Below are 27,919 nucleotides of genomic sequence, written 5' to 3'. Positions count from 1 at the left end.
GAGACACGCTCAATTACTGAAAAAAGAGACAAACACAATTCCATTTCATGACATTTATTGATGAACTAGAAAATACTGCAATACTAAAAGAATTGAAAAACACTGATAATGCTGGTTGCGTCTGTAAAAAAAAAAAAAAAAAAAAAAAAAAATTCCAATCCCATTAAGTTTACACACACACAAGTCAACAGCAATCTTTAATATAGGTTTCAGTTTTTAAAAAATTTATTTTGTAATTTTGTTTTTTTACAAGATTAAATGTGTGTACAAAGTATATCCATACTCATCTCCCCCTCTCATAAAGGATCATTTACAAAACCTTGATGCTTTAAAATTTCAAATAATAATTTCAAAACTATAGCTTTTTAAAATTTTATTATTATTTTTTTGTAACAGGACCATACCAATGCTGAAGGAACAGCAGATGAAGACCAGTGAAGGACCAGCCTCCAGTCCACACTAACTTTCTCTCTCTCGTCTCCCACATTCATGAACACGTTCCTTCCCTCACTAGCAGCTACCTCACAGAATCCAAATTCAGCAGTATTGCACATTAAGCATGGAGGACGATTGTTCAGAGAGGGGGAATGTCATAAAGAAAGAAAAAAAACGAAAAGGGTTGAACAGAATCATGCAAACAGTGGACTCTATTACGCTTCTACTCGGCTATACACCGTTTCCTAGTAAGCCAGTTAAACCTTATACATCATAAGATACACACTCAAACAGACCCTGGACGAGTAGCAGAGGACATGAGCGATTCATCCCACATGACTGCTGCCAGCAGAGGCCACTGTCTCATACAGTGACCCGAGGGGAAGGAATGGACTCCGACCTCCATTCACGTTACACTACGTCACAATAAGCAAAATATACTTTTGTTGATTGCTCTAATATTATTCCTAGAAGCATATAAGAGGTTTCTAAAACATGCAGGCAAAAATACTCTAAAAAGTGCTTTACAGCTTGACTCAAGCTCTGAGTAAACGTTTGTTTTGAGGGGCACTTAAAATGTACAACTCTCTAAAACAGGCAAAAACATTTGACACAAAAGACTGCGTCAAATCAAAAAGAGCTTGCTTAATGTTGCTTCAGATTCACTGTGCATTTGAAGATCATTTGGCATTTGAATTAGCTTTGGGTATGTGTAAAATCCTCAACCAAATTAGGTGACTTAGAAAAACAGTCCAAACCGGATTAGGCTGAATATCGTTTTAAGCCTCAAGACGACACACATACAATGATAAAACATGTTAAGAAATACAACCTATTGAATATCAACAAGATAATATCTCTTTAAGAGAGACTGGGCAATGTAATATGAAACGTACATGAAAAAAATATATATATTTCAGACATTTCAGACCGTTCTACTTATACGTAATAGTGTCAACATTTCTATAATATAAAGAAATTTCCAAAATACTGAATAGGCCAAATATTTTCCAATCACAAAGACTGGAAGGCTCTAGTGTCCATACCCTTCTTGATCTCACTATCCTCCCTCAAAAAACGGGGGAAAAAAAACAAAAAACAAAACAAAATGACAGAAAGAATCAATAAGTATCAAATCAACATCATTCACAGAGGATATTCATCATGGCAAAAGAATTAAAAACAGGCAATGATTTAAAAGCCCACGTGCAGTACGTGTAATAATACCACCAAGAGAAAATATCAAACAAAAACATGAAACCAATGTGGGAGGTAGAAAGAATTACAGTTAAAAAAAAAATTTGGCTAGGCAACTGCAGAAAAAAAAAACGTAGCCTCTAACCTCTAATCTTGGTAACCATAATTGTTTAAAAAAAAAAAAAAAAAGATTAGTACAGATCATCTAATTGTTTTTCTTTCATTACTTAAAAACATGTATACACAGACATGAGAAAATGGTTTCCTTTTAGCATCAAACACAACACGTGGACTAACCTTAAAACATTCATACCCCCTTTGAACCATAAAAACGAGGCACAAATAAGAACCATAATTACAATTAAGCAAATAAGGTGTTTGCTAGACTATTCATCCATGTACGGATGCCATAAATCAAATACATTTCACTGGTCTTGATTAGAGAAGCAGCGAATACATAGCCTGGTCCTAACAGCCTCTGATGACTGATGGCACTTTCTCCCGAGCACAATATCAATCAGTAGGACCTATTTTCAAAGACAACATTCAGACTTTGATTCTGCCGGTGCACGGCAGCTTTTAGGGACCAAGGTTAAGGCTATTAAGAACGAACCAGAAAATGGCTTGGAATAACGGAGAGTAAAAAGTCGACATGGAGAACAACGCAGACGTGAGAAAGGCAAAAAACAACTCGGCTTTCAACTTTCAGCGCTAACAGATAACGTCACCTGCACCGCTGCTATTTGTTTATTCGAAGAAAGTGCTTTCATGCGTGAGATGTAATTGCTTTCTGTGAGGGATAATTCTAGAAAAAAGGGAAAGTCGAGTAAAACGGACATGATAAGCAAGCGTAGCCTGATTATATGGTGCTTTTAAACTCTCCATCTCTCACTGACCCTGAGAAGCAATGAGAGAACTAAAACTGTTTTGCTTCACGTCCACCTGAACAGGGGATTGTCAAGGGAAGTCTGTCCTGTGTAAGAGCAAGGGCAGAATTTAAGTGCTTTTTGTTGTAAAACTGCATTATGGGACAACTGGCTTCGAACAGTGTCAAATCCTACAAACCATTTGTCCTGTAATAGTAGTTTTGATATCAAGATTACATTACGTCGTCAATGTAGTGGGCATCTGAGATTCCAGTAACGACTTACAAGATCTGTACTCTAAAACTAGTTCCTGATATTTGTTAACGTTTTAAATTTTATTCACAGTTTATTAAAGCTTTTTTTTTTTTTTTCATCTTTTGCTGCTTTAAAAAAATTACCGTCACATAAATCTATGGTACACGAAAATAAAATGTTTTTGTCCATATCATATATAGCTCGTATGCATGTATTTACAAACGGATGTCATCTGCATCTGTTTCCATCCTCTTCAAAGGTAAAAAGAAACCTTTCTGTCGCCGCGGCTGAGGGATGAGGATCGTATATAAATATTCGGATAGATCTTCTGGGCCGCTCGGTGGAAAAGTGACTCACACTTTCCTATTAATAAACAGTCCTTGCTGGCTCACAGACCACAGTTCAGTCCTTTCTTTTAAGTGCTTCTCACATGGGCCGCAGCTTTACGTCTGGTTTCATTTTACCCGTTTGAGTTCATTAGCCAGCCCTTGAAGATCTGGCAGGGTTCAACCAGTAGTAACTGGACAGCGGAGCATGTGGTGGGAACGGCTCTCTGGGCAGAAGTGTGACATGGCCTGTCAGCTTTAATTACTCCTTCCGTTGTTGGTCCCACGGCCAAGGAAGCTGGTTCCAAGCAGGCCTTCTCACCCGGAGAACGAGTCCTGCAGAATTGGTGTCACCTCCATTCCAGCCGCACCGGTGATGGCTGAGGCAAATGGGGCTCAGCGGCGCAGATGCAGTTGACCTTCGAGACATTTTTGACGTGCTTTCACTTTCTTTGACACGTTTTACTCTTCAGCTGGAGATTCCTGAACATCATTTGTCCACTGCAATCACTTCACTGGGTCAAACAAGGTGCTCCAATAACAGGCCAAACAACTGAATCTCTACTAACGCAATTTCACGATACCGACACTATCGACTTTACGTGTTTGAAATGATGTGCAAACATGACATCTGTTGAAGTAGTCTCTGATCTCAGCTGATGCTTGTGTCTTTGTCAGGACATTTCCATACTTTGGTTAAACCCAACACACATCTGTCTAGCCCTTGTATCTCATTGGTTCTGTTCCACATGTCTCACTTTGTTGATTCTCAGCAGATTACAGGAACCCCATCCGTGTTGAATATCATTCCAGTGGTGGGTTCATAAGTCCCGGCTAGGTAGTAGAGGTCTTCACTGTCTTGGTACTTCTTAGTTTTAATCATCTGCTCATATTGCTCAAGGCTGACCACCAGACATTTATGAGAAATGGTTTGGACGTCATTCTCATCAATGTGAGAGGACTGGTACAGTGCCCGCTGAAAAGAGAAAGCAGAGCGATCTATCAAGTCTGTTTTCACACGGAGGAAGATGATCAAACCATTTACTTGATTGGTTTTCTTACCTCCATGAAGTCTTTCCTCTGGTTGGAAGCCTGCAGAACAGCAGGAAGACTTTGGCCGGACATTTGATCCCAGTTCTGCCAAACAAAATTTGATTAGTTACAAACCCAGATTAAGGCAAGACTGGGACAGATCAAGTCCAAGTAAAGTACAAACACCATATTACCATGCCCACAAACCATTATTATTGTTTAGCAATGGGAGATGAAAGTAACCTTTCTGTCATGAAGTTTCTTTCCAGGGTTGGTTTCCTCAGGATGATAGAACCATTTGACACGGACCACCATGTTGTTTCCCCAGGACTCCCACATGCTCTGGATGTGTCCAATAAATGGGAGGTTGGGTCGTCCAGCAGACAGGAACACGGCACAGTCTCCAATACGGATCATTTCCTTCCCACGCATTATGGCTTTGTAGAAAAGCTTCTTTGCCTTCCCTTTCATTCCTCGCCTCTGTCAGAAGTTGAATGGAAAGTAAAAGGATATTTCTTCAGGCAATTTTATGTCCCAGGGGTTGATTTTTATTAAAACTAACAGATTTCAACATTTTCCTTTTAATATATGAAGGTCACATTAAAATCACCTTGGAAAAGTTTTACCAGGTCGTCATCATTTAAATTGGCAATTTTTAAAAAAAAAAATAAAAAAAAAATAAACAAAAGTTTTAATTTTTAAATATGACAAATATATAAATAGAGTAAAATTAACAGTAACCATTTTAATATTTGCGAGAAAATTATCTTTTTGTTATAATTTTTCACAACAACAAACATTTACACCAATAGTAAATGAGTCCAAAATGTGTCTACTTTTTTACCAATGAGACAAAGGTGTCCAATAACCCCTTTTACACATACAGTCTTTACTGGTAAATTACCGGTAAAGTACCAGTAAGAGATCATGTGTGAACAGGACCTTTTCAAAAATACCAGTAAATCAATTCTGGCAAGTAACTAGTAAGGGAAGTTGTAACATTACCAGTAAATAACCGGTATGATGCTGTGTGTGAACACAGAATGAAGATTACTGGTATGATCACGTACAAAGTCAGAATGTGCTTAAGACAGACGTCTGCTTTGGGCCAATCATAAAGTTCTTATGGAAATGACGTGATTACTCCGTGTTGTTTACAGCAAGCTCTGCTGCTTTTCTATTCTTTTCTATGTAAATATGTGCTAGATGGACATCTTGCACCACGTCTCGCAGCTTTTTCAGCATGTCGCACTCGTGACCCTGCTTTCTTTTCCATTCATCAGCGCTGCATCTCTGCAGGTGGATACTATTAGGCGCGACTCTTGTTTTTAAGAGCAAAAACGCATTCAGTTTGATCATTCCCTCATGCCTGTCACTCAGTCAAAAAATGTTGTCAAATTGAACAGATAGTGAAACTAAAGTGTTTCTTCTCATGCAGATGAATGAAGACAACCGCGTTTAAAGATCATTTCCATTGACTGATATCGCAGAATTTACCAGTATATTGGTGTTGATGTGTGAATGGTCTCTTAACGGAAAAAAGCATATCCACATGTTCACATATGTGTGAACAGCATATCTGTGTATTTACTGCTAAGGTCATTCTGGTAATTGCTGGGTGAAAGGGGCTAATGAGGAGCATGTTTGAGGTAAAATATGACGCGTGTGATATGTGAAGAAAATAAAAAGAAATCAAGGTAAATATAACTTCTAGAACATTATATTTTCAATATGTATCTGTCCATTTAAGCTGAAATTTTGTGCAATTATGCAAAAAGTGTGGAAATATTTGTGAATTTAGTATACATAAAATGCTAGCTTTAAAATTAACCTTTTCATTTTATTCTAAAAATACAATGTCCTTTCCACCACTGCCATTTCAGTCATGCCCAAATTATACTTTGGTTTTTATGCTTATTCTAGGATATGCGTACAGTGTGCACTTCACCAATACACTACACATGCATCCAGATTTTTCTAACCGCGGATACTCGGTACACTGAGCGCCCATATGCAGCTTGAAATTTTTTGCATTAATTCAGTAACTAGTAAGCTGGCCCAGCTTGTTGTTTCACAGTTGAAAAACAAAAAAAACAGGAGACAGAACAACAACAAACCTGGTCATAACTTCTGAAGAGAAATAGTACAGACACAGGACAACTAAGAAACCTTCTAGAGTTGAGCACCTGTGTTTGTGAACGCTACCAAATTAAGTATACTTTGAAAGGGCATGTATTTGGCTGTACACATTCCCTAAACGTTTGTGTCAAAAATAAAGTACACTTTAAACTTTATACTATGCCATTAAACACATTTGAGATGTGGTAGAAATGACACTGGTGGGACTTTCAGAAAGACTCAATCCTAAAATCCATGGGCTCACCTGAGTAGGCTTTCCAAACCACTTCCACAGCTGTCTGGCAGGAAGGAAAGCGGAGATCTTGGGCCTGTTCTCGACGGAGGGAAGCCTCTGTCTTTTTGCCAGCTCCTTAGTTGTTGGGAGGTGGATTCCCTCTCGCCTTTTGGGGCGACCAACACCCTGCTTCACCTTCTGCTCTCTCTGGGGCTTCTGCTGCTGAGTAGCAGATGCTTGCTGCTTCTGGAGCTTATGGATGCTGGCAGCAGGCCCCGTTTTCGCCTTGGCCTTCTCGTCTTCCTCCTCTTGAGGTGGTGCATGTTCTGCAGCAGGGGATGGTTGGGAACCAGTGACCGGTTCTTCATCTGAGCTACAGGAGGATTCTTCATCGCTTGTGGTGGATGATGATGAGGAGGAGGAAGAGGAGTGGGATCCAGCTGAAGATGAGGAACTGCTTGTGGATGAGCTGGAAGAGGTGGGACTTGATGCCCGAGAGCTATTGGAGCTGGTTGAGTCTTGTTTGGGCTTCTTTTCCTGCGAGGTCCCTTGCTCCTCCTCTCCATCTGACTCCGAGCTGCTGCTGCTACTGCTACTGCAGTTGGGACACTCCAGTTCCTCCTTGTCCTTCTCTCCAGAGTTGCTTACCTTGATCAGACCTTCGCTTCCGCTCCCCAGCTTACGAACGCTGTAGGTGGACACGTTCTTTGCAGTAGGTGGATCTGCCTCAACCGCCTTGTTTTTAGCCTTCAGTGTTTTGTCAGCAGTGGATATCGTAGTGTAGCTGACACCCATCACAGACTTATTCTCTCTTTTGGAGATGTTCTGGCCCTCCATCATCATCAGGGCTTTGGTCTTCTTGGTTTTGGGTGACATGACTCCCTCATGGTCCAGCTTGATAAGGATCTCAGTCTGAGGTTGCTTGCGCTGCATTTTCACACCAAACCCAGACGCCTCCTCTTCAGGTTTTCGCAAGCGTTTGACTGGCTTTCCTTTCCCTGCGGGACTCAGAGTCTCATTGTTGGATATAAAGGAGGCCAGAGAAGTGGAGGGCTCATTATAGAGATCCACAGACAGAACTTTTCCATAGAGTGGCTGCGAGTAGACAGACTGGGGCTGGGAATGCACTTTGGCTGGGGGCTTGATTCCCGTGGTTTTCTTCTGGCTTTCATTAGATACGGGGATGGAGGGGCTGGCTGTGCCGACTTGCTTAATTTTTCTACCTGGCCGTGGGCCGCTTTTCTGGCTGGACAGGGGCCTCTCAGGGACCTGCGTCAGGGTTGGTGTGTCAGGCTTTTCATGCTCCTTTGGAGCGACTTCAGGCTCTGGAAAGCAGCACAGGAGGGAAGGTTTTAATATGCCAGACCAAAAACACACTTACCTCTATAAAAATGCTGGGAGGCTAAAAGCTGTTCCTGTTCTGACAGTAAGCTCTTTCCAAGAAAAAGAAAGTGATTTACTATCTATGAAACCACCAATCCAGTCCACTTTTGTAAGATCACTGCATTTCTCATTTTCAGTAACACCAGTTCTGACTGCTTGATATTTAATCTGAACCAAAGCAATAACCGCTTTTACAAAAATATGTCTCTTCCATACTAGCCAAAATGTCAATGGTGGTAAATGTTTGGTTCAAAAGAAGTGGAAATTACCAGGCTTAGGTTTGGGTTTTCTTCCTCTGCCTCGGCTTTTTGGAGCAGACTCCTCTGTGTTTTTGGGTGGTGTCTCTTTGCCATCAGGTACATCCTTACTGCACTTCCTTCCTCGCCTTTTGGTACTGGCCACGAGGAGGGCAGGGGACGGTTCTGCACCTGTTCAGATAAATTCAGTGTAGAAAATATTAATAATAGATAATAGACATTTCTGTTTGACAATTGATAAAATAATAACAATACCAAAATATTGGAACATTCCCATGTGCTTTTGGCTTCATATATTTTGAAAATGATCAAACACTAACATTTTCACAGTTAAACACACATTAATATTTGCCCAGCACTCTTAAATACTACACACAAACCTTCAAAAATCTCAGTCTCGCCCTCAATCATATGCAACCCCCTGGAAACTAGTGAAAAAACATCTTTTACTGAATCCATCATCAAGCTTCAAGAGCAAAACCAAACAAAAATCAGTGGCTGCATGGACTCCAAATCAAACAGAGTACATATGGGCTGTTTACATAACTTGGACATTCAGGTAACGTTTCATGCGCTCCTTCATGCCTCGGCTTTTACTCCCTGCTTAGCTGAATACTCACACTGAATCTTGTAGTCTGCCGGCAGCAGTCTAATATGAGAGAGAGGGATTCGGCCAGTGTCTCCATCGTCAAACTCCACTGTAATCAAATCGTCCGTGTCTTCCATGTCTGGAGTCCCTGTGGACACGTAACAGGGTTGATGACTGACGCAAAAGAACACGCATCACCTCAATTTACATTTCCACTGAGTGAAACAGCAAATACTGCTGTGCGAAAAGAGCGACCGCATATTTCTCAGCGGTGCGGCAGCGGCTGCAGGGATTCATACAGGGCCTTTTCATTCTCATTGGTTGACAGCGCCAGTAGCAGCGACCTCCCTTTAAGAGTTTCTTGACAAGCCTCCAGCTCCCTCCTTCCTCAGCAGGAGGGAAAATAAATAATAATAGAGCAGAGCTCTGCATGTAGCTAACCACACCATCCTTCATTCCCCGGCTCGGTTTATCTGGCAGTGCTTATGGGCTTGGCTAAAAGATTTAGATTAAAGGAAATGAAACAACCCTGAAAGGTTCTCTTACTGCGCCTCTGCGCGGAGGACATTGGACATTTGTGCATATTTTTCCATTCCAGAGACTTAGATGCAGTAAAACGCGCAAGTTAATAGTCTGTAATAGCCAGTGAAAGGAGCTCAATTAAGCGTAAAAGGAAAGCTGTACCTCTGACGACCGTGCCAGGGTAGAGACAACGGTACTGCTGGCTCCAGTAGGCTGCGATCCGGGTCCCCTGGGGAAGGTATCTGACGGAGGGGGGTTTCACATCAATAATCTGTAAAACAAAAGGAAGTGTGGATCAGAGAGGATTATTAAATCAACACCTGTGTGCATTCAGACACTTCGCGGTCATCTATCTTCTAGCATGAATAACTAATGAATCATTTTCTGGCGAGGAAATGTATATTTTGTGTATATAATCCATCTTAGAGAGGCAGTAATGGCTAAGGTTGCTCTTGGCGGTGGTCCGCTTCCAACGGTACATTAGGAAGGAAAGGCGGTAGCCGCAAGAGCGTGTGCCTAAACCAACAGACAGAGGTACTGGAGCAAAACATGCCCTTAGCTTAATAGCAGGGGAAGGCGCTAAACAGCTTCTATATTACAGCGTGCCCCGGGCCTGTTAGCAGAGAGAGGAAACTGAGGAGTGTGCCCGGAGTAAAACACACAGGCCCGTTGTGGTGAGCCGTAACGTGTATGTGGGTCAACGAAAGGTGTAGGGCAGTGTGGCGTACTGACCGCCTCCTGTAGCAGCTGCTCCAGGCAGTAGATATGTGGCCTGTTCCCCCTCTCGCCCTCCACCACCACACTGTATCTGTAAGACAGGACACAGTCATGAGCGCAAAATAAAAATCTAGGGACTGTGCATCCTGATGTTAGGGTAATATTAACATCAATATGAAATTTGGAACCCATTTTACTTGCATAATGTGAATTATGAATCTGGATAGTCAATGGGGAAAAAAAAATGTTGATTGGATTTAGACAGATCTAAATATGAAATTGTACCCCTGGATAGAATAGCTAAAACAGAGTCATACAATAATTTAAAATTGCACAAAAGGCAGTTTTTATATTAACTTTTTAATTGTTTTTACTCCAGTTTGTTGCTGAAATATAAACATTTAAAAAGGACAATAAACTGTAATAACAATAAACGTGAAAATAACTTTTCATGACAGATTTATTCAAACACACATTATATAATCAAGACATTACTAACAGGTTATTTAGCAAAATGCTCTTCTCTAGAGTATTTGTTTTCTAGCTATTTTTTTCTAGCCTTAAAAGTAACAAAGCTTTTTGTGACTATTGGATGGCCGGCGCATTACGAATGTTTAGGGAAGTTTTGTTCAAGCTCCACATCAACAGAAAACAGCACAGACTAGAAGACTTTAGATTTAAGAAACGTCACTTTTTTTTTCCCGGGACAGTATTTTTAGTGTCCCAACTTAAGAAAAAAAATCATGTTTTGAACCGTATTTCATCGGTCCTAAAAATTCGTTATGACTGATAGAACGAGTAATAGTAGTGCTCTGTCATGCGAGAATATATTTGTCATTAATGTTAATCAAACAACAAAATATGTTAAATAAATGTATACCTGGCAAATAAACCTACTGTATCTGAAAAAGTTTATTTAATTTGTATCTCTATTGTATTTGTTGTGTTGTTTGTAAATTTATTTTTTATATATAACAATAATTATTGTGAAATACAATTTCTCATATTACAAATAAAATGGTCATACTGCCCACCCCTTGCTCACCCGTCCCGTATTCCACTATGAGAAATATGGTCACCCTATGCATTAACCATAACAACATCCCTAGCTGATGTCTGCAAGAAGTGAAAGTTGAGCAAGTTATTACAATGTGAAGAAAGATTAAGATGACCATTGTTTTGATTCTTTGGTATAACATACACAGATGAATCATTCACTAAAGAAACATGTAATAATGAAGTAAATGGGGTCAATTTGGTCAACTGTGGACAGAAGCTGTCTATACACAGTACATAATGGTTTTGTCTAAAATTATATACTTTAGTAGTAGGCTGCAGAGGGCAGATACAGAGGGTCTAAACCAAAAGACTGAGCAGCCCAAGAGCATGAAGACAGCTCTTTTGAGAAAAACACTGAGCTCTGAACCGGCCTTTAATTCACAATGCACAAAAGGAGCTTGGCTTTCTCTCCATCCACCCTCCCCTCCTTATTCATGCTCAACCTCAGGGACAAACTTTGGAGGGGCTTACCCTTTAAAATATAAATTTAAAAAAATCCTTGCCTGATAAATTTAGCCTTTTGCGGCATTTTTATTGTCTTTACTGTCAAGAAGTCAGAGCCGTGGGGATATGCAAGATAAGTCAAACAGTTTCTTGACATCACATGTGAGAGCCAAAATGAGCTCTGATGCAAATGGAAAAAAGGAATAAAAAGAGGCAGACAAGGCTAAGTCAGTGTGTAGGCGGAGCACAATCCAAGCATAGGTTTCTCTCTTGCAGATCTGGAATATTATTGGAAAATTATTTCTGGAAGTTGGCAGTTTTCGCCTTTGAAAAAAACTGCAACACCCACTTCCAACTAAAAAAAAAAAGTTTCCACTGCCAAAGTGAACCAATATGCAAACGTATCAATATTGTAAAAAAAAGAAAAAGAAGAAAAGACAGCTATTAAAGTTGTACTGGTTGTCTGAGAAAGAGAGAAACAACAATGACCGGATCTTTAAAGTGCATTTAAAGTGTATTTTTGGATGAGAGTACATGGGTGCATACATGTGTGACGTCCAAAATGGGGCTTCTGGGTATTAAAAAACAAAAAAAAAAAAAAAAAAAAAAAAAAAAAAAAAAAAAAAAACAGTTGGATGTTTGGCCTTTTTTTCATTTGGATTCATGAGGGTGCCTGCAGTTCAAGCATGGACCCAGAGCCAGGCTTCAGAGGTGTCCATCACAGAGTGGCAGCCTTATTACTGTGACATGGACCTGGGAGGTGATGTGGGACAGCCTCCCCCCAGATCACTTTCTCCTGGATCTGGCCTGAGGGGGAGGAATCTGCTGGCCAAACCTGATTGGTTCTGTCTGCAAAGCCTGGGATAAATTCACACCAGCTGCCTCAGGGGGGAGAAAGATTGACCGGCCGAGCAGGGTTAAATATCTGTCATGTTTGTGGATGGCTCACCTGACGTGGGCTTGGGACATGGGAAGGGTCGCCCTAAAATTTGCTTTTGTTTGTTAAGTGGAAGGGAAGGTATTTGGTAGTAAAGGTCAGTATGGAGTAATTTGTCATTGTAATACAATGTCCTTTGGGAAATATTTGATTTCGACTGGTCATTCTGCAGTTTGTATAATGACCGAAAAAAATGAAACTGTTTTCATAAATAGCTAGTATAATCTTTTATTACTCTGCATTGTGTTTCTTCTCACATAATAAAAATAATTTCAGCTTAGATCAATTTTTCCACATCCATTGATTTATTTTGGAAGCAGCCTTTTCTTGGTCGCCCCTGTGTGGGTTTATTTTGCTGTTGAATATCTTGAAACTGTACTTGATGAGTCACACACACTCTGCAAAACATCACTTCATATAAATAAATACTTCAGCATTTCAACAGAACAGCATAAAAAGGAGAAGGTTTAAAAATGACTGTTTACATGTCATTGGGAAAACCACTCAAAGAGAGTACCAAAAAAAAAAAATATATATATATATATATATATATATATATATATATATATATATATATATATATATATATATATATATATATATATATATATATATATATATATATTTCTCAGTCTTGTTTTCCAGTACAAATATTTACATTAGGGCTGGGCAATATATATATATATATAAAAAAAAAAAAATGTATCTCCTCGATATTGTCAAAATTTTTACGATATTCGATATATATCTCGGTATGTTTGCATTTGCTTTTAAATATTAAAAAACATGATTTTCTTTTGCCCTCATTAAAGAAAAACAATTTAGATAGAACAGCTATTGTTACAAAGTAAATACAAAATGTTTAGTGCAAATTTAAGCAGTTAAAAAAAAAAAAATCTACAACAAGTTATCACCTACTGCTTTTTATTAAATGAACACATGTAAATGAAACTGAACTGAAGTAGTGCAAAACAAGTACAGAAAATGTATTTCACAAGTGGATTTCAGCTCCCAGCCATTAATAAAATGAATGGTAAGACTGACGTAGGGTTCGCAGGTTCGGCTCGTCCATAGATCGGAAGTGGTCGCGAAGTGCATTATCTGAGAAAGCTTATGTGACAGCTGTTCGCGAACTTTAAAATACAGTTTCGGGAGCGCATCCTGGGCAAAGTATTGACGGCAAGGCAAATTGTATCGATTGTCTTTAGCAGCCGTTTGAAGCCAGGTTTTTCCACGGTACTGACAGGTAACATATCTTTGGCTACGTGAAACGTGACCGCCGATGTAATTTCTTCCCACTTTTTACTATTTCTCGCATATGGCACACCGCTAGAGGAGAATGAATCGACCAGCTTTATTTGTTTAGGGACGACATTCCTACCAGATTTTTCGGCAGATGAAGAAGCCGAGTCTAGTGACGGTGGCTCACGGAGTTTCATGCATTGCCCGTACTGCACAGCATGCTGCTTGAGGTGATGAAAGAGATTTGTGGTGCTACCACCCTTTGTAGCTATTATCTTGCACACCTTGCAAATGACGGTATTTTGATTGGTATCTGTTATCTGAAAACCAAACCACTCCCATATTACAGATTGTGCGTTCCTTTTGGAGACTAATTCATCATCTGTCTTGTCCATCGTCTCCATTTTGCTAATGTGTAAAAAAAATATAAATAAATAAATAAAAAAGACCCTCCCCCACCTCACATCTCTTGCGTGGTAATACGTAAGGGGACGTAATATTGGGAAAGTATGCTTGAATTTGAAATATTCGATATTCACAATATTTTCAAATTTTACATCGTCAAAATTACTGCGATATTATATCACCCAGACCTAATCTAAACATTCTTGAATCAAGACACATTTACTTGAGAAGCAAAATGACTTAAGATATTAAAACTTGTTTACTGAAAAATTTATCAAAATGGAGTTTATGCTTAAAAACAATTATTTTTTTCAGTGCAAAATGTGCAAAAATGATTATTTTTTTCAGAAAACAGTAAGTTATTTTGCTTCTCAAGTAAATTATCTTGATTTAAGAATTTTTAGATATTTTTAAAATGAAAAAGAGAAAAATACTAAGCAGGAAAAACTTTTTTTTTTTTTTTTCAGCGTAGATGTGTAGAGGCACAATACAATTTTCCATGTAATATTTCTCTGAGATGACGTTGACATTCAGAAATCTTCGATTATTGTTTGAGCAGTGAGACTGAAGGAAGTTTAGTTGTGAAAAAAAACACATTTCCCTCATCTTTACATCTCTAAAACAAAATTAAAGACACAACAGAGGGGAAAAAAAAATGGCGAGCCAGTGAAGGATGGAGTGAAAGCTTCAATTAGTTTTCCATTACCCATAAATAATGGGCCTTTGCCATTAGCATGGTCTTCACGTCGGAAAGTGTGACAATGGCTTTGCCAAAGGACTTTTCTGAGCAGAACACACAGGCTTCATGAAAGCCGAGGCTCAGGCTGAGAACAGACACTTTTCCTTACCCTAGATTTCAGTTCCAATTCAACACCGGCTGTGTGAGTTATTGACTGCACAATTAACCAGCCTGCTCTCATGGACTGCAAGTATGTTCATGCCTGCAGAAGCCCAGGCTCTCCACAACAGGCTCAGTTAATGAAGACAGGCGAGGCATATAAACAGCAGAGGCGGCGGCGACGGTGGCGGCATATAAACATCTGAGTGCACAAGCACGGATTTTCAATCTCTGGATGCGTTAAAAGGTGTTGTGTTGCACAAGCCGTCACAGAATTGCATTTCCAGAGGGCAGGGTGGACAACAAGCGATCTGTTGCAGTCAAGCCCTCCACACTAGCGCCTGCTCTCGTCATATTAAATCCTCTGGCAACCAGTTCTCACAGTCACACTGAACTACCCGCTTTGAAGAGCTGCAGTAACACAGTCCTGCACAAAGGCACCTTCCTTTCCTTGGCTGGAACGGGCTATTTTTAGTACAAGAGGCATATGCAGAGCGAGAGATAGAGGGAGAGATATTTCACTTCCAAAATATGACAAACATATCTCATTATGCCATGCAAACGTGCTGCAAATTAACAGATAAAGCACCACCTTTCTGCTCCCTTAATTTAGGAATACACGTTTAGTATTAAACAGGAACTAGCATTCAGATTTTCAGCATGCTGCCTGACCTCTGGCTCCCAGACCGCTGGAATTTGGTAGAAGGATTGTGACGGGAGTTTGGGGGATGGCTGCTCCTCGCTCTCAGACTGATAAGAGGAAGATGTGATTCTGTGCTGAATGCTAAACACAGTCATTGAGCAACCGTGGGTCGTCGCTCTAATGAAACTAAAATGGAGGACAACACATTTCACAGAGGGCAGAAATGCAACAGAGCCCCCCCTCATTACAGATCCCCCAACCAGATGCTGCACCAGTTTGACATTTTTCACCAAATGAGATTATCCTTTATAGGGATGACTTTGAGAGGAACTCTCTCGCCCCTCAATAGACTAAAACTTGTTCATCCAAGTGGATAATAGGCCATGGGAGACTACAGAAAGCATACAAAGTCCAAACAAAACTGCCCATTTCTGTCATCGTCTCCCTCAAGACACTTCACACCCCTTCTGTTTCCTGACCAAACAAAATGTTGCACTTCCAAATTTTTTAATGGAGAACTATGAACTGGACCTTACAATGGGAAAAACTTGGCGATATTTAATTCCCTGTCCACTAAGTGGCTCAAGTAAACAGTTCGGTACAAAGAATCTGTAAATGGCCAGGGAGCTACAGCTAAATAGAGCGCAGCCAACTTTTTTAGTGACCTTGGTTCTAAGCCTTGAACCAAACCAACCGGCTCTGAGGCTAATCAAAACATTACATTTGATTCAGAACAAAACTAGACAACTCTCCTCCCATACTGAGTACTGAGAATGATGCAATCAAATGAACATGGGATTCTGTGTCTTTGCAATGTATTTTTATACAATAAAAAAAACAGCTACTTTTGATCTTTAACGCATCAAATCATGAATTTAGGTAGCTAGATAATTTGACCTAGCTAACTTTACTGTGAGTTTCTCTGATTGGTGATCTCACTTTATAACTGAGAATGTTTCAATGGATTTGTCAGTTAAACATGTTGGGTTTTTTTAATAAATAAAAACACATCACACTAACCTATTGGGTCTACAGAAGAAAGTACCCTCTTTTATATTCCAAGACCATTCATTCATTAACATAAATGGGAGAAATCGCAACACACAATATGGCAGAATAAATCTGGCCTCCTAAATAAAAGAGCCAATTGCAAATTGGTAAAATCATTGCTTCACTGCAGCTGCTGTTAGAAGCTCTGGCTTTACCCAAGTAAAATTGGTATTTAAATGATTTGAGCATAATAAACAACATTATAAGGACAGTTTGTCCAATTCTGTTGCTGATATAAAATATTTTATTTAATATATTATCAAATACAGGTGCTGGTCATATAATTAGAATATTGTGAAAAAGTTAATTTTTTTTAATTGTAAATTATTTTTAAAAAATGAAACTTTCATTTATACTAGATTCCCTACATGTAAAGTAAAACATTTCAAAAGGTTTTTTTTTTTAATTTGTTGATTAGAACGTACAGCTAATGAAAGTCCAAAATCCAGTATCTCAAAATATTAGAATATTTACATTTGAGTTTCATTAAATGACCATCCCTACAGTATAAATTCCGGGTATCTCTTGTTCTTTGAAACCACACTAATGGGGAAGACTGCTGACTTGGCAATGGTCCAGGAGACAATCATTGACACCCTCCACAAAGAGAGTAAGTCACAGATGGTCATTACTGAATGTGGTGGCTGTTTACAGAGTGATGTATCAAAGCATATTAAATGCAAAGTTGACTAGAAGGAAGAAATTGGGTAGGCAAAGGTGCACAAGCAACAGGGATGACCACAAGCTTGAGAATACTGTCAAGTAAAGCCGATTCAAACACTTGGGAGAGCTTCACAATGAGTCGAATGAAGACGGAGTCAGCGCATCAAGAGTCACCACACTCAGACATCTTCAGGAAAAGGACTACCAAGCCACTTCTGAAACAGAAACAACGTCAGAAGCATCTTACCTGGGCTAAGGAGAAAAAGAACTGGACAGTGAACAGTGGTCGAAAGTCCTCTTTTCAGATAAAAGTAAATTTTGCATTTCATGTTGAAATCATGGTCCCAGAGTCTAAGGGAAGACTGGAGAGGCACAGAATCCAAGCTGCTTGAAGTCTAGTGGGAAGTTTCTGAAGTCAGTAATGATTTGGGGGGCCATGACATCTGCTGGTGTTGGTCCGTTGTGTTTTATCAAGTGCAAAGTCAATGCAGCCATCTTCCAGGAGATTTTTGAGCACTTTATGCTTCCATCTGCTGACAAGCTTTATGGAGATGCTGATTTCCTTTTCCAGCAGGACTTTAGCACCTGCCCACAGTGCAAAAACCACTTCCAAGTGGTTTGCTGACCATGATATTACTGTGCTTTATTGGCCAGCCAACATGCCTGACCTGAATCTATGGGATATTTTTAAGAGAAAGATGAGAAACAGTCGATCCAACAATATACAGATGATCTCAAGGCTCAATAGTGCCTCAGCAGTGCCACGGGCTGATCACCTTCATGCCACACTTCACTGATGCTGTAATTTGTGCTAGGAGCAAGTCATTTGCTGTAATATGTGCTGCCGACCAAGTATTGAGTGCACAAATGAACATACTTTAAAGAACTTGAACTTTTCTGTTTTGAAAATCCAAAAAACTTTTTCACGATATTCTAATTATAAGACCAGCACCTGTATATTATTTAAACGTCATTGGCAAGCAGTTTGAGATTTCAGTATTTCCCCATTCAGGTAACTAGGAGTTAGTCTTGCCAATTTTTTTTTTTTTTTACAGAAACCAAGCTATTGCAGCCCATAGTGACTCTTAATTATGTTGGGTACACACCACAAGACAATCAGGGTGATTTTGGGCCGATTTCTCCCCTTCCGACAATCCTAGGTAGTGTCCCGATTATCTTAATGGTTCTACAGATTATCTTATCAGATTTTCTTGTGGTGTGAGGTGCGTTAAGAGTGACTGAATCTGCTCGGAAGAACGTCGGAGGTGCCCCGATTGCAAATCGTAAATATTCAACATGTTAAATATTTCCGATCAGAAATCCTGATGTGTGGGGGGAACCCTGAAGACAAACGGGTGCACGCTCTGTAAATTATCACGTGAAACAAAACAATATCCAATCAGAAAGTGAGCTGACAGAAGACGGAAGCATAACAGATTTCTAACATGGCGCAGCACATGTTAGAAATCTGTTCATGTGTGTTGTGCTGTCTTTGTCATAACATGGCACACAACACACTATATAGGAGCAAAACAGATAAATCTAGGATTTTTTTGTCCTCATGTTTGTGGTCTCTCTTTTTAAGATTCTTTTAGTGTGTACCCAGCATTAGGCAAACAATTTGGAAGACACAGTAGAGGGTATCAAGAGAATGAACACAGTTCGGGTAGGGGGTCTCTTACATGTCAGGAGAGTGAACAGTGCTGACGTGGCCGGCATACAGGAGTTTGTCATCCATAGGGATGAGGACCCGTAATCCATCCTGCAGTTCATCTTTGTTAATGACACAATTCCGAGGGGCTGGGGGAAAAACAGAACAGAGGGAGATAAGAAGTGCTAGAGAGAGACATGTCAAAGCTTGTGCTTTTAAATAAAGTGAGAGATCTCATCGCCACCTTAAAGCTGCAAATGTTAGAGAAAATAGCTGTTTTAAAACACAGGAAGCTGCTTATGGATGCAGCATTTTAATATGAAGACTGATCCCAAAGGTAATTTAATTATGCTGCTTTCCAAGATACCTCATTTTAGCCAAATTCTAAGACAGCATCATGTGTTAGTTGTAGAGAAGTTAATCCCAGAATGCACAGCGACAAGGTCAGTGAAAAAAAACCTAATAAGGCAATTGAAATTAATGTCAATTATAAATATACTTCTAAAAAGGAAATCTTGAAGAAGGCATTATCAGACGCTCGGCTACATTCAAATAATTTCTTCCCGAAGATTGTTTCTGTAATTTTAGGTAGTTCTTATCACGTGGATGTATGTTCAAGTGTTAATTTTTCCAATAAGTTTGGATTGATTTGATGCAATAAAATTGCAGTGTAACGTCATGATTGACATCCGTGTTTGCAACTGTGTCTGTGGAAGCGGGCCTCTGAACGATGTAATCCACAATGACCGTAACTGGGATATCTTGGCTTCATTTTTCTACAATGGAAGTCCTTTTATCTTTACAGTCCATGTGTGGCGCACAGAGTTGCTGTCTACATACAATACATTCCAAATCCGTCACTTATGAGGTTTCATGGTGGTTACGATGCTGTCAATGTAGGTAGCAAGCAGCTCACGAGGTTTTGAAACAGAGCTAATGCATTCAATACCTCTCAAATCGTCCCATTAACGTATGAATGCAATCAGGCCGAATCAATTTTCTGATTTTTAATGCTGGATTAAGATAAGATACGCTGTGAAATGATCTCTCCCTCACGTCATTCAAAAGACATTCACATTTAATTGCATGCATGGACAAGAAAATGAAGTCTGATTTAGTCATAAAACAGCAATTATAAATGGGGAAGCAATGAAGGGAAAGAGCTCTGCGGCCTTGCTGACAAGAGGGAATGTGAAAAGAGTCTCACCAGGGGTGCATGGTCTTTCGGGCTGAGCGCTCACAGGGGGATTCTCATCCTCTGAGAAGCTGCTGTCCTGGTTGGGCTCAAAGTCCTCATCAGCAGCCATACTTTCCATCAGTTTACTGACAGCACCGCCCTTCCCTCGAGCCTGCTGGGGGAATTCAAGCACATTTTGCCCCAATTCCTGTGACAATATGAAATATTGAACACTGAGCCATTGTTGGTTCAGTTATAAAGATGAGACCCATGTGCTTACTAGAGGAGAATTGATTCAGTAAAACCCATTTAGATGAGTGACAAGCTCGGCTCGCGAGATGTAGGATTTCTTGATTTCGAATGCGGCAAATACCCAGAGGAGTTCCCGAGCTTCTGCACTGTGCATTATAACACGTGATTTATACATACAATGAAAAAATAGCAGTGGTGGAGAGTTTTAAAATGCAGTGGAGATTTATCTTGAGAAGAGAATATAAATTGTGCAGAAGGGGTGGAGAAATGGATGGAGCGAGATGTCGTTTGGTTAATTTCACTGCCTTCCCGCTGAGTGTGCAGTCTAATTAGGCTTGCTGCTCTACTGCACTCTCCCCTTTTCTCTCTCCCTCTCCTTCCCCATCTCACCCCCCCTCCCTTTGGTCATGGTGGGTACTGAGAGCAGGCCCATACAGACTGGGACAGGGGAGCAGGAAGGGGTGGCTCATTTAAATGCAAGGCTTCTCCCAACAGGCCTTGAGCCTGCCAGGTAAAATTATTCTAATCCCTTTTGGTGTTTCTCCTTAGCGTCACAGTGTAGCACAAAATGGCTGCTCAACACTAGGTCTGTTTCAAATATTTATTATGTGGCATGCTAAAAATGTGAGTTAATGCACAGTGCATCATGTTTTTTATGTAATGCAGAAAATGCAGAAAAATGCAAAAGATATTGTTTTCATCATTCGATGGTCTTTAATATAATATAATATAACAATACTTTTTCTATTTTTATTATATTTTAATAATAAATCATATTCTTTTGTACTGTATTCTATTTCTGTGAGGGCAGATCTAAATTTTCAGCATCATTACTCCAGTCTTCAGTGTCACATGATCCTTCAGAAATCATTCTAATATGATTTTCTGCTCAAGAAACATTATCATCAATGCTGAAAACAGTTGTGCTGCTTAATATTTTTGTGGAAACTGTGATACATTTACAAATGAAAAGCATTTACTTAAAACAGAAATATTTTGATACATTACAACGTGAATGTTTTTACTGTCACTTTTGACCCATTTAATGCATCCTTGTTGAATAAAAGTAAAAAAAAAAAAAAAAAAAAAAAAAAAAAATTGCTGATGGATGTTGATAGATCTTGGAATTTACTCAAGGGGTAACTATCATTTCCATTCATCAGCCAGAATATTGGAAAACATTGGAAAATTTATCACTAATTAGCGTTGCAATGTCAGCTGAGTTAGGCAATAGTTACCTCTCTGGCTTTAGGCTTCACCTTGCTCTTGCGGCCTGGGCTGACAGGCAGAGTGCCGGCACTTTCCGAGGGCGTGCTGGAGAGCTGGGGTGGGGGCAGACACAAGGGAGTCTCCTTAATCCTCTTCTTCTGGAAAATTCACACCAAATACAAAGCCAAACCATCAGCACAGACAAGAGTGAAAAGCCTCATACAAATGCATGACACAATCGTGCTCAGTTCTCCCAGACATTACAGCCATTCAACAACATTGGATAGACAAGTAAACATTAATAGGCAGTCATGTACTGAACACTATAAAAAAAAATAAAAAAAACAGGGGAGGGAGGAACGGTGATGGCTGGTAATTGTAGCCTGGCAAGCGGCAGCCATCCTTTTGTGTCCAACAACATGACACTCACAGCGGGAGGCCTTCTTGTCCGACAAATGTAGCAGGACACCAGCTGGTATCAAGCGCCCTTGTTGCTTCATTGGGGCTGGCACAGAGGACTCAATCTACATCAATAAAACAATGGCTTACCTTGTTGGGGTCTTTCACCTCCTTGGCTTTGGCCAGCTCCTTGGGGCTCTGCGGAGATGCTTTGGGGCCACGGGCAGGTTTGGGAGTGAGTGGAAGAGGAGTTTTGCTGGACGGGGAGATGGGGGTGGCTTGGGCAGCGTCATGGAGGAAGATGCGTTCACTCCTCCGCCGGGTCCATTGTTCGTCTTCGCTCCCATCGGCGGTAAGGTCGAAGCTGAACTCCCGGGGAGACTTGGGTTTCTTGGGTTTGCGTCCACGCTTGCTGGGGCTGGAGTCATCACGCATGACACTCGCGGGCGGCAGGAGAGGGAGCTCAGGAGCCGACCGCTTGCCGTGCAACAGTGAAGGAAACTTCTTTCTCATTTTAACATCGCTCTCCGAATCTGTAAACTCGAACTCTGTACCTTCAATCCAGAAGATACAACCTTCGGTTATTGCAAAGACATGCAAACGAAATGCACTCGCACAAACACAAATTGTCTTTGGCCATTTACACCTGATATTAGGATGCGTTTTGGTCGATCGGATCCCAAGTGGACGATGCCAAATACAGGTGTAAATGGGGTCTAAAACATTTTGAGCTTGTCCACTTTCGAGCACTTCCAGAGGTAGTTGAAAACGCATTTGACCTGGATTGCTTTCATAACGCAGACACTCATGTGGTCTAATGCATTCAAATAGCCAGAAAAGATTACCTTGCTCTCCGTCTGCTGACTTAACGCCTAAACATTATGGGAAGCGCGCTAGCTAGATGGGATTTAAACTTTGCTGGCTGAAGATTCAAGTTTAGTTTGAAGAAGAAAAACGCACCAACCACTCAATTCCTGATTTCTCACAGCATTTGCTGTGGTCTTGCGGCTGTTACAGCAGAAACGAAAGCTGACGCTCTCCGCTGTTTTTTCATCATCTCGGTGTGTGTTCATGTAAATTGTGCGAGCGTATTTCGCCCATTAGATCGAAAGATCTCAAAAAGCTCATACATTTACCCACCCATAGACCCTCCCTCGAAGAAATCGGGAAAGAAGTGGTCTAAAGTGGACAAAAGAGATTAATTAAAGCAAGTGTAAACGGGAATGTCTACTTGTAATCCGATTGGCCAAAACGCATCATAATACCAGGTGGAAACAGGGCCAAAGATGAAAAATACAACAAGTAACGTAAATACTAGGGCATCTGCCTTAATTTAAACCATCTACATGTGGTCAACTCATTTGCAAACGAAGAACGACAATATAATGTGCACATGTGAGAAATAAACAGGGCCAGATGTGGGAGCAGAATTAAGTCCGAACATTGTTGCAGGGCCTTGGAATAGCTAATGAAGGGGGCTGTTGGTCTCCGCTGACAGGCCTGTCGCGTGCGCTGCTGGGTACCCGCTCAGGATCACAGCCCAACCTCATCAAAGCAAGGCCTGTCAGCATCGCATTCTCAGCGAGTGCAAGCGGCGCAGCAAACGCACACAAATGTGGCTAGGGGATAATGACACTCCATTTTCAAGGTGGGGCTCAACTGATGGGTGTCTATATTGAATAACACCCCTACTGAGTGACTCCTCCAAGCACAATGTGTTTTCATCTGCCAGCACCTTTCAATTCTCTCACTCGCTGGTGCACATGCATGACACCGCTCAACAAAAGACAGCCAATAACAATGCATCACCTTGTCACCTGGGAATTCAAGTCCCAGCAGGATTGGAAAAGCAGCTGATGTCACAGAGAGATTACAGATGAATAGAAAAAGAGCAGAAAAAGTTGCAATCCATTCAGGAAAAGCACTTTCTTACCCAGTAGACACTGCCGTTCCTCTTTCTTCTTGGCTTTCTGTTTAGCTTCCAGTTGGACGATGGAGAGTGGATTGGTGACAATGGGGCTTGGGATAGCGCTGGCGGCAAAGCGGGCCAGAAGACCCAGCCCACTCTCTTCTACAGATGACGAACACAGGCCGTCGCTTTCATCAAGCTCATAATCATACCCATCTTCATCCTCGTCATCATCATCTTCATAATCATCGCGCTCGGTGAAATATTCTGTTAACAATGGGAAGACAAATCATTTAGGATGTTTGACAAAATATATGAGGCTAAGAAATGAATGAAGATGAAGCCTGTGACACAACCCATTATTTAAAGCAGGGCTCTTCAATTCCAGTCTTGGAGGACCAGTGTCCTATTGAGTTTAGCTTTATCCCTAATGAAAAACAGCCAAACATAAACTAATAAAGTCTTTCAGAACTACTTGTAAATTACACTCTTAAAATAAAAGGTTCCAAAAGTGTGTTTCAGGTTCTCCAAAGAACCTTTCAGTGAACAGTTTTTAAAAGATCCCATTTTTTCTTCGTGTGAAGAACATTTTGTGCAGTGGAAAGGTTCCATGGCTGCTTAAGTTTCAACATGGAACCACAAACGCCAATGAAGTACCTTTATTTTTAAGAGTGTACAGACAGGTAGGTTAAATAGGGATTGTTTCTTAAGTCTGCAGGACACTGGCCCTCCAGGACTGGAGTTGAAGAGCCCAGAAATAAAGGGATAGTTCACCCAAAAATTAAAATTCTGTCATCATTTAATCGCCCTCATGTCACTCCAAACCTGCATGGCTTACTTTTTAAGTTATATTTTGAAGTTTTTTTGGGGGGGTTTGGAATTCAACGGGGTCCCCAATGAATCTCACTGCATAGACAAAAAGTCTTATCATTCTTCAAAATATCTTCTTTTTGTGTTCTGCAGAAGAAAAAGTCATACAGGTTTGGAACAACATGAGGGTGAGTAAATGATTACATATTTTTTGTGTGTGTGTGTGTGTGTGTGTGTGTGTGTGTGTGTGTGTGTGTGTGTGTGAACTACTAATTTCAATCATCTCCTGTTAAAATTAAAGCCCTAATCCCATGCAATAAAAAAAAAAAAAAATCCAACATATAAAGACCATTTTCCCTGCAAGTTATGTTTGTAGAACAATAGACCCACAGAATTCAATCTGCATAGCTATGAATACTAGATGACTAGTCCTAATACATCATTCTGCCAGCAGTAGTGTTCTTTTCACTTTCACGTATCCATTGTAATCTAGCCCCGCAGAAGCAGACTTTCTCTAGATTAATGTGTTCTTGCTCAAATACTGCAGCCCACCCACCGCTACATAAGATTACTGGTGGGGGACAAAGCCTGGTTTCATGCGGGCAGCAAATACTAAGCTGGGTAGGCAGGATCTCGCAAGCATAGCTTTCAAACCTTCAGAGCTTTAGGGCAGGATTTAAAATCAGCATGGCTGCTGGCTCGCTCCAAATTGAGAGGGGCCGGGAATGCAAAAGCCCAAACCAAATAAGAGAAGCCAGTAAAGTGGCCTTGCCCAATGTGCTGAATGAGCTGAATCACTGAAGGAAAAAAGGGAATAGAATAAGTCACAAGCGCTGCAGAAAGTTAAGGTTGCTGGCAGAATCCCTGACTAAGAAAGTCATCAATTATTAAAAGTCTCTTCTGCTCGGAGCTTGTCTAAACTGATAAAGGAAAAAGAAAAAGAAAACTCAAGGACTAACTATAAGACAGTAGGTACCCACTTTAAGAAACACCCCATTCTCTGGAGGGTGAGGAGCAAGTTTGGTGATGGAAACAGACACACAGGATGCTTGAGTGCAGTTGTGAGTAGCCGAAGCCAGAGGTGAGTTTGTTAAAGACATGGACTTTGTAGCAGACAAGGACTTTGGTTATGTTGTGAACATAACTTTATAGATGCCACAGCATTAAAACCTGAAGCATGTATTACATGAACTGACAGCAAGCAGAGGATGTGTACAGGAAGAGGAGAGCTGAGAAAACACAAAGCAGGCTCTGTGAGGACAGTCCTCCATGGCTCCTGAGACTCTGGGTCTGGCATGGGCGCAACTCAGACCATCAACCACTTCAGCCATGGTTATGTTCAATCTCTTTCAATTCAATTCTCTTAATTCCTTAGCAGTAAATGATGAAAAATATTAAAACCAAAAACAATCAAAATAATTAAATCTTATATATAGAAACTTAATTATAACTGGTTTCAAGAAACATTAATCAGTTATGTATTGTACAACAATGGCAAATAAATAAACAAGCCACTGAATATCTTAAATTATTAATATGATCAAAATAATATTAATATGGCCAAAAAAAAAAAAAAAGAAAAGAAGGGGCAGAAGATACTTTTACCACCAAATACAAACATAACCATGGCTTGAGGGCATGTAACAGGAGGTGAGCATGTTAAAAAGGCATTTTCAACACCTCGTCTGTTATCCAGTCTTTTTTTGTTTGTGTTTTGGTTCTGTAACAGTGTAAGCACAAATTAGTAAAAAAATTATGGAGAAGTCACAGCAAAAGAGGATGGTGGCCTACTTACAGAACAATGCTCAAGGCTCAGGTGACATGGATAGTGACCTCACGCTGAACAGCTGGCTGCCCTACTCCCAGCCAACCCCTTTGCTTCTTATTTTGTTGCGGCGGGACAAGCAAATGCACAGACCGATAGACATTCAAAAGCATCATGGGTAGGAGAAGGGGTCAGAGGTGGAGGGGTGGCCAAGCAGCTGCAAGGAGAGAGCGAGCAGTCTAGAGAGGCTAGGTTATTCTTTTTTTTTTTTAGTAAATCAGGGAGCTCCCTATTTTCCAAATATCCCAGAATGCATTGCCTGTTCACACATTCATCATAGTGAAAAAAAAAACATTTCTGGAACTGAACTGATTATGCTTTAAATTTCTGGTTGTGTGCATGTCGATTTATTGACTTTAACTTAGTTAAATGGGTAGTATGCTCTACTGCCATTGGTTTCACATTTGTTTATGGCACCAATCAAAAATATAACGTAGACAATATTGCAGATAAACATTAGCCAACTTCCGTCTAATATCAATTGAACATTTTCTCATCTGTTAAATATCTGATCTCTTGGGAGAACCCAACAACAAGTTAGTTATGCTTCTCAAAGTCATTTGGTCTAATGAATCTCATCAGCACTGCTCAGGAGTGCTGAATTTATGCAGAGATCTCCTTCACTGATGAAAGGGATATTTGAACAACAGAGGAAATCAGGAGTGTGGAGCGTTGCAATCTAACACTCTACAGCAGGAGATGTAGCGAAAGAGACAGAGAACACTGCGTTTCTTTACTTTCAGTAAAAACGAAATCAGCATGTTTAATAAAGCTTGGGTACCAAACTGCAATACAATAAAGAACACAGCCACACACATTTTAATGCACAATGGCAAGACATTCCTATAAAAGTAAGCATTTAAAAGGGACTCTAACAAGAGCCAATTATATTATATACAGGATGTGAGGTAGCAAATTCTGACGCAAGCATCTTAAAATGGCTTCTCATGAAAAATGTCACCATGACCGATAGTCATGGTTAAAAATACAACACAGACCAAAAATAAAAAAAGCTAAAACCGAGCAGCTGCCATCTCGATTTTGTGCATAGTGAGGTATGCTTTATTAACCTTGGTCAAATGAGTCCTCGGAGGAGCTGACTCCTGCCTCCTGTAGCAATAAAGCAAAGTGCTTATGTTTCCTCTCTTTGGCTGCCTGCTTGGACTTGAGTGATGAAGACGAAGATGAAGAGGCTCTCTTGGACGATGAGCGCTTTTTCTTGGTTGGAGTGCTGCACAGACCGGGGAGCTGTGGACGTGACCCTGATCTCCCCAACATGGAGCTGGGAGGCCAGCCATCCTGTAGGGAATCGTCCTCTTCTGAATCGGTGTCTGGTAAAAATCACAAAACACTTCAACTCGGGATGGAGAATCAAAAGCATGATCAACTGAAAAACAATTATACTTAAATCAATGTATATGTATCTTCCTATGTTACTGTACATCATGGATCTATCAGGATGAATTTTTATTAT

General features: G+C 40.3%; 1 protein-coding gene across 6 annotated transcripts in view; it reads right to left on the bottom strand.

The window, feature by feature from the left end:
* Positions 1-203: 203 nt before the first annotated feature.
* Positions 204-27,919, bottom strand: part of tnrc18 (trinucleotide repeat containing 18) — a 74,415-nt gene continuing 46,699 nt past the window's right edge. For 3 of the 6 annotated variants that reach the window (XM_048192404.1, XM_048192398.1, XM_048192394.1), the window contains exons 17-30: positions 27,516-27,776; positions 23,835-24,077; positions 22,052-22,455; positions 21,532-21,660; positions 20,072-20,249; positions 18,896-19,013; positions 9,948-10,023; positions 9,378-9,486; positions 8,725-8,841; positions 8,117-8,275; positions 6,495-7,789; positions 4,355-4,591; positions 4,142-4,216; positions 204-4,055 (exon numbers count right to left, since the gene is read on the bottom strand). In XM_048192404.1, coding sequence (XP_048048361.1) covers positions 3,849-4,055; positions 4,142-4,216; positions 4,355-4,591; positions 6,495-7,789; positions 8,117-8,275; positions 8,725-8,841; positions 9,378-9,486; positions 9,948-10,023; positions 18,896-19,013; positions 20,072-20,249; positions 21,532-21,660; positions 22,052-22,455; positions 23,835-24,077; positions 27,516-27,776 — 3,608 coding nt within the window. In that variant the 3' untranslated portion in view covers positions 204-3,848. The remainder of the gene's footprint in view (positions 4,056-4,141; positions 4,217-4,354; positions 4,592-6,494; positions 7,790-8,116; positions 8,276-8,724; positions 8,842-9,377; positions 9,487-9,947; positions 10,024-18,895; positions 19,014-20,071; positions 20,250-21,531; positions 21,661-22,051; positions 22,456-23,834; positions 24,078-27,515; positions 27,777-27,919) is intronic. The other 3 variants (XM_048192410.1, XM_048192415.1, XM_048192407.1) reach the window with 3 other exon arrangements.

The sequence above is a fragment of the Megalobrama amblycephala genome, linkage group LG1 (genome assembly GCF_018812025.1).
Source record: "Megalobrama amblycephala isolate DHTTF-2021 linkage group LG1, ASM1881202v1, whole genome shotgun sequence".
NCBI classification, from domain to species: Eukaryota; Metazoa; Chordata; class Actinopteri; order Cypriniformes; family Xenocyprididae; genus Megalobrama; species Megalobrama amblycephala.
Note: the sequence above shows the minus strand (reverse complement) of the source record. Positions and strands in the feature narration are given on the sequence as shown.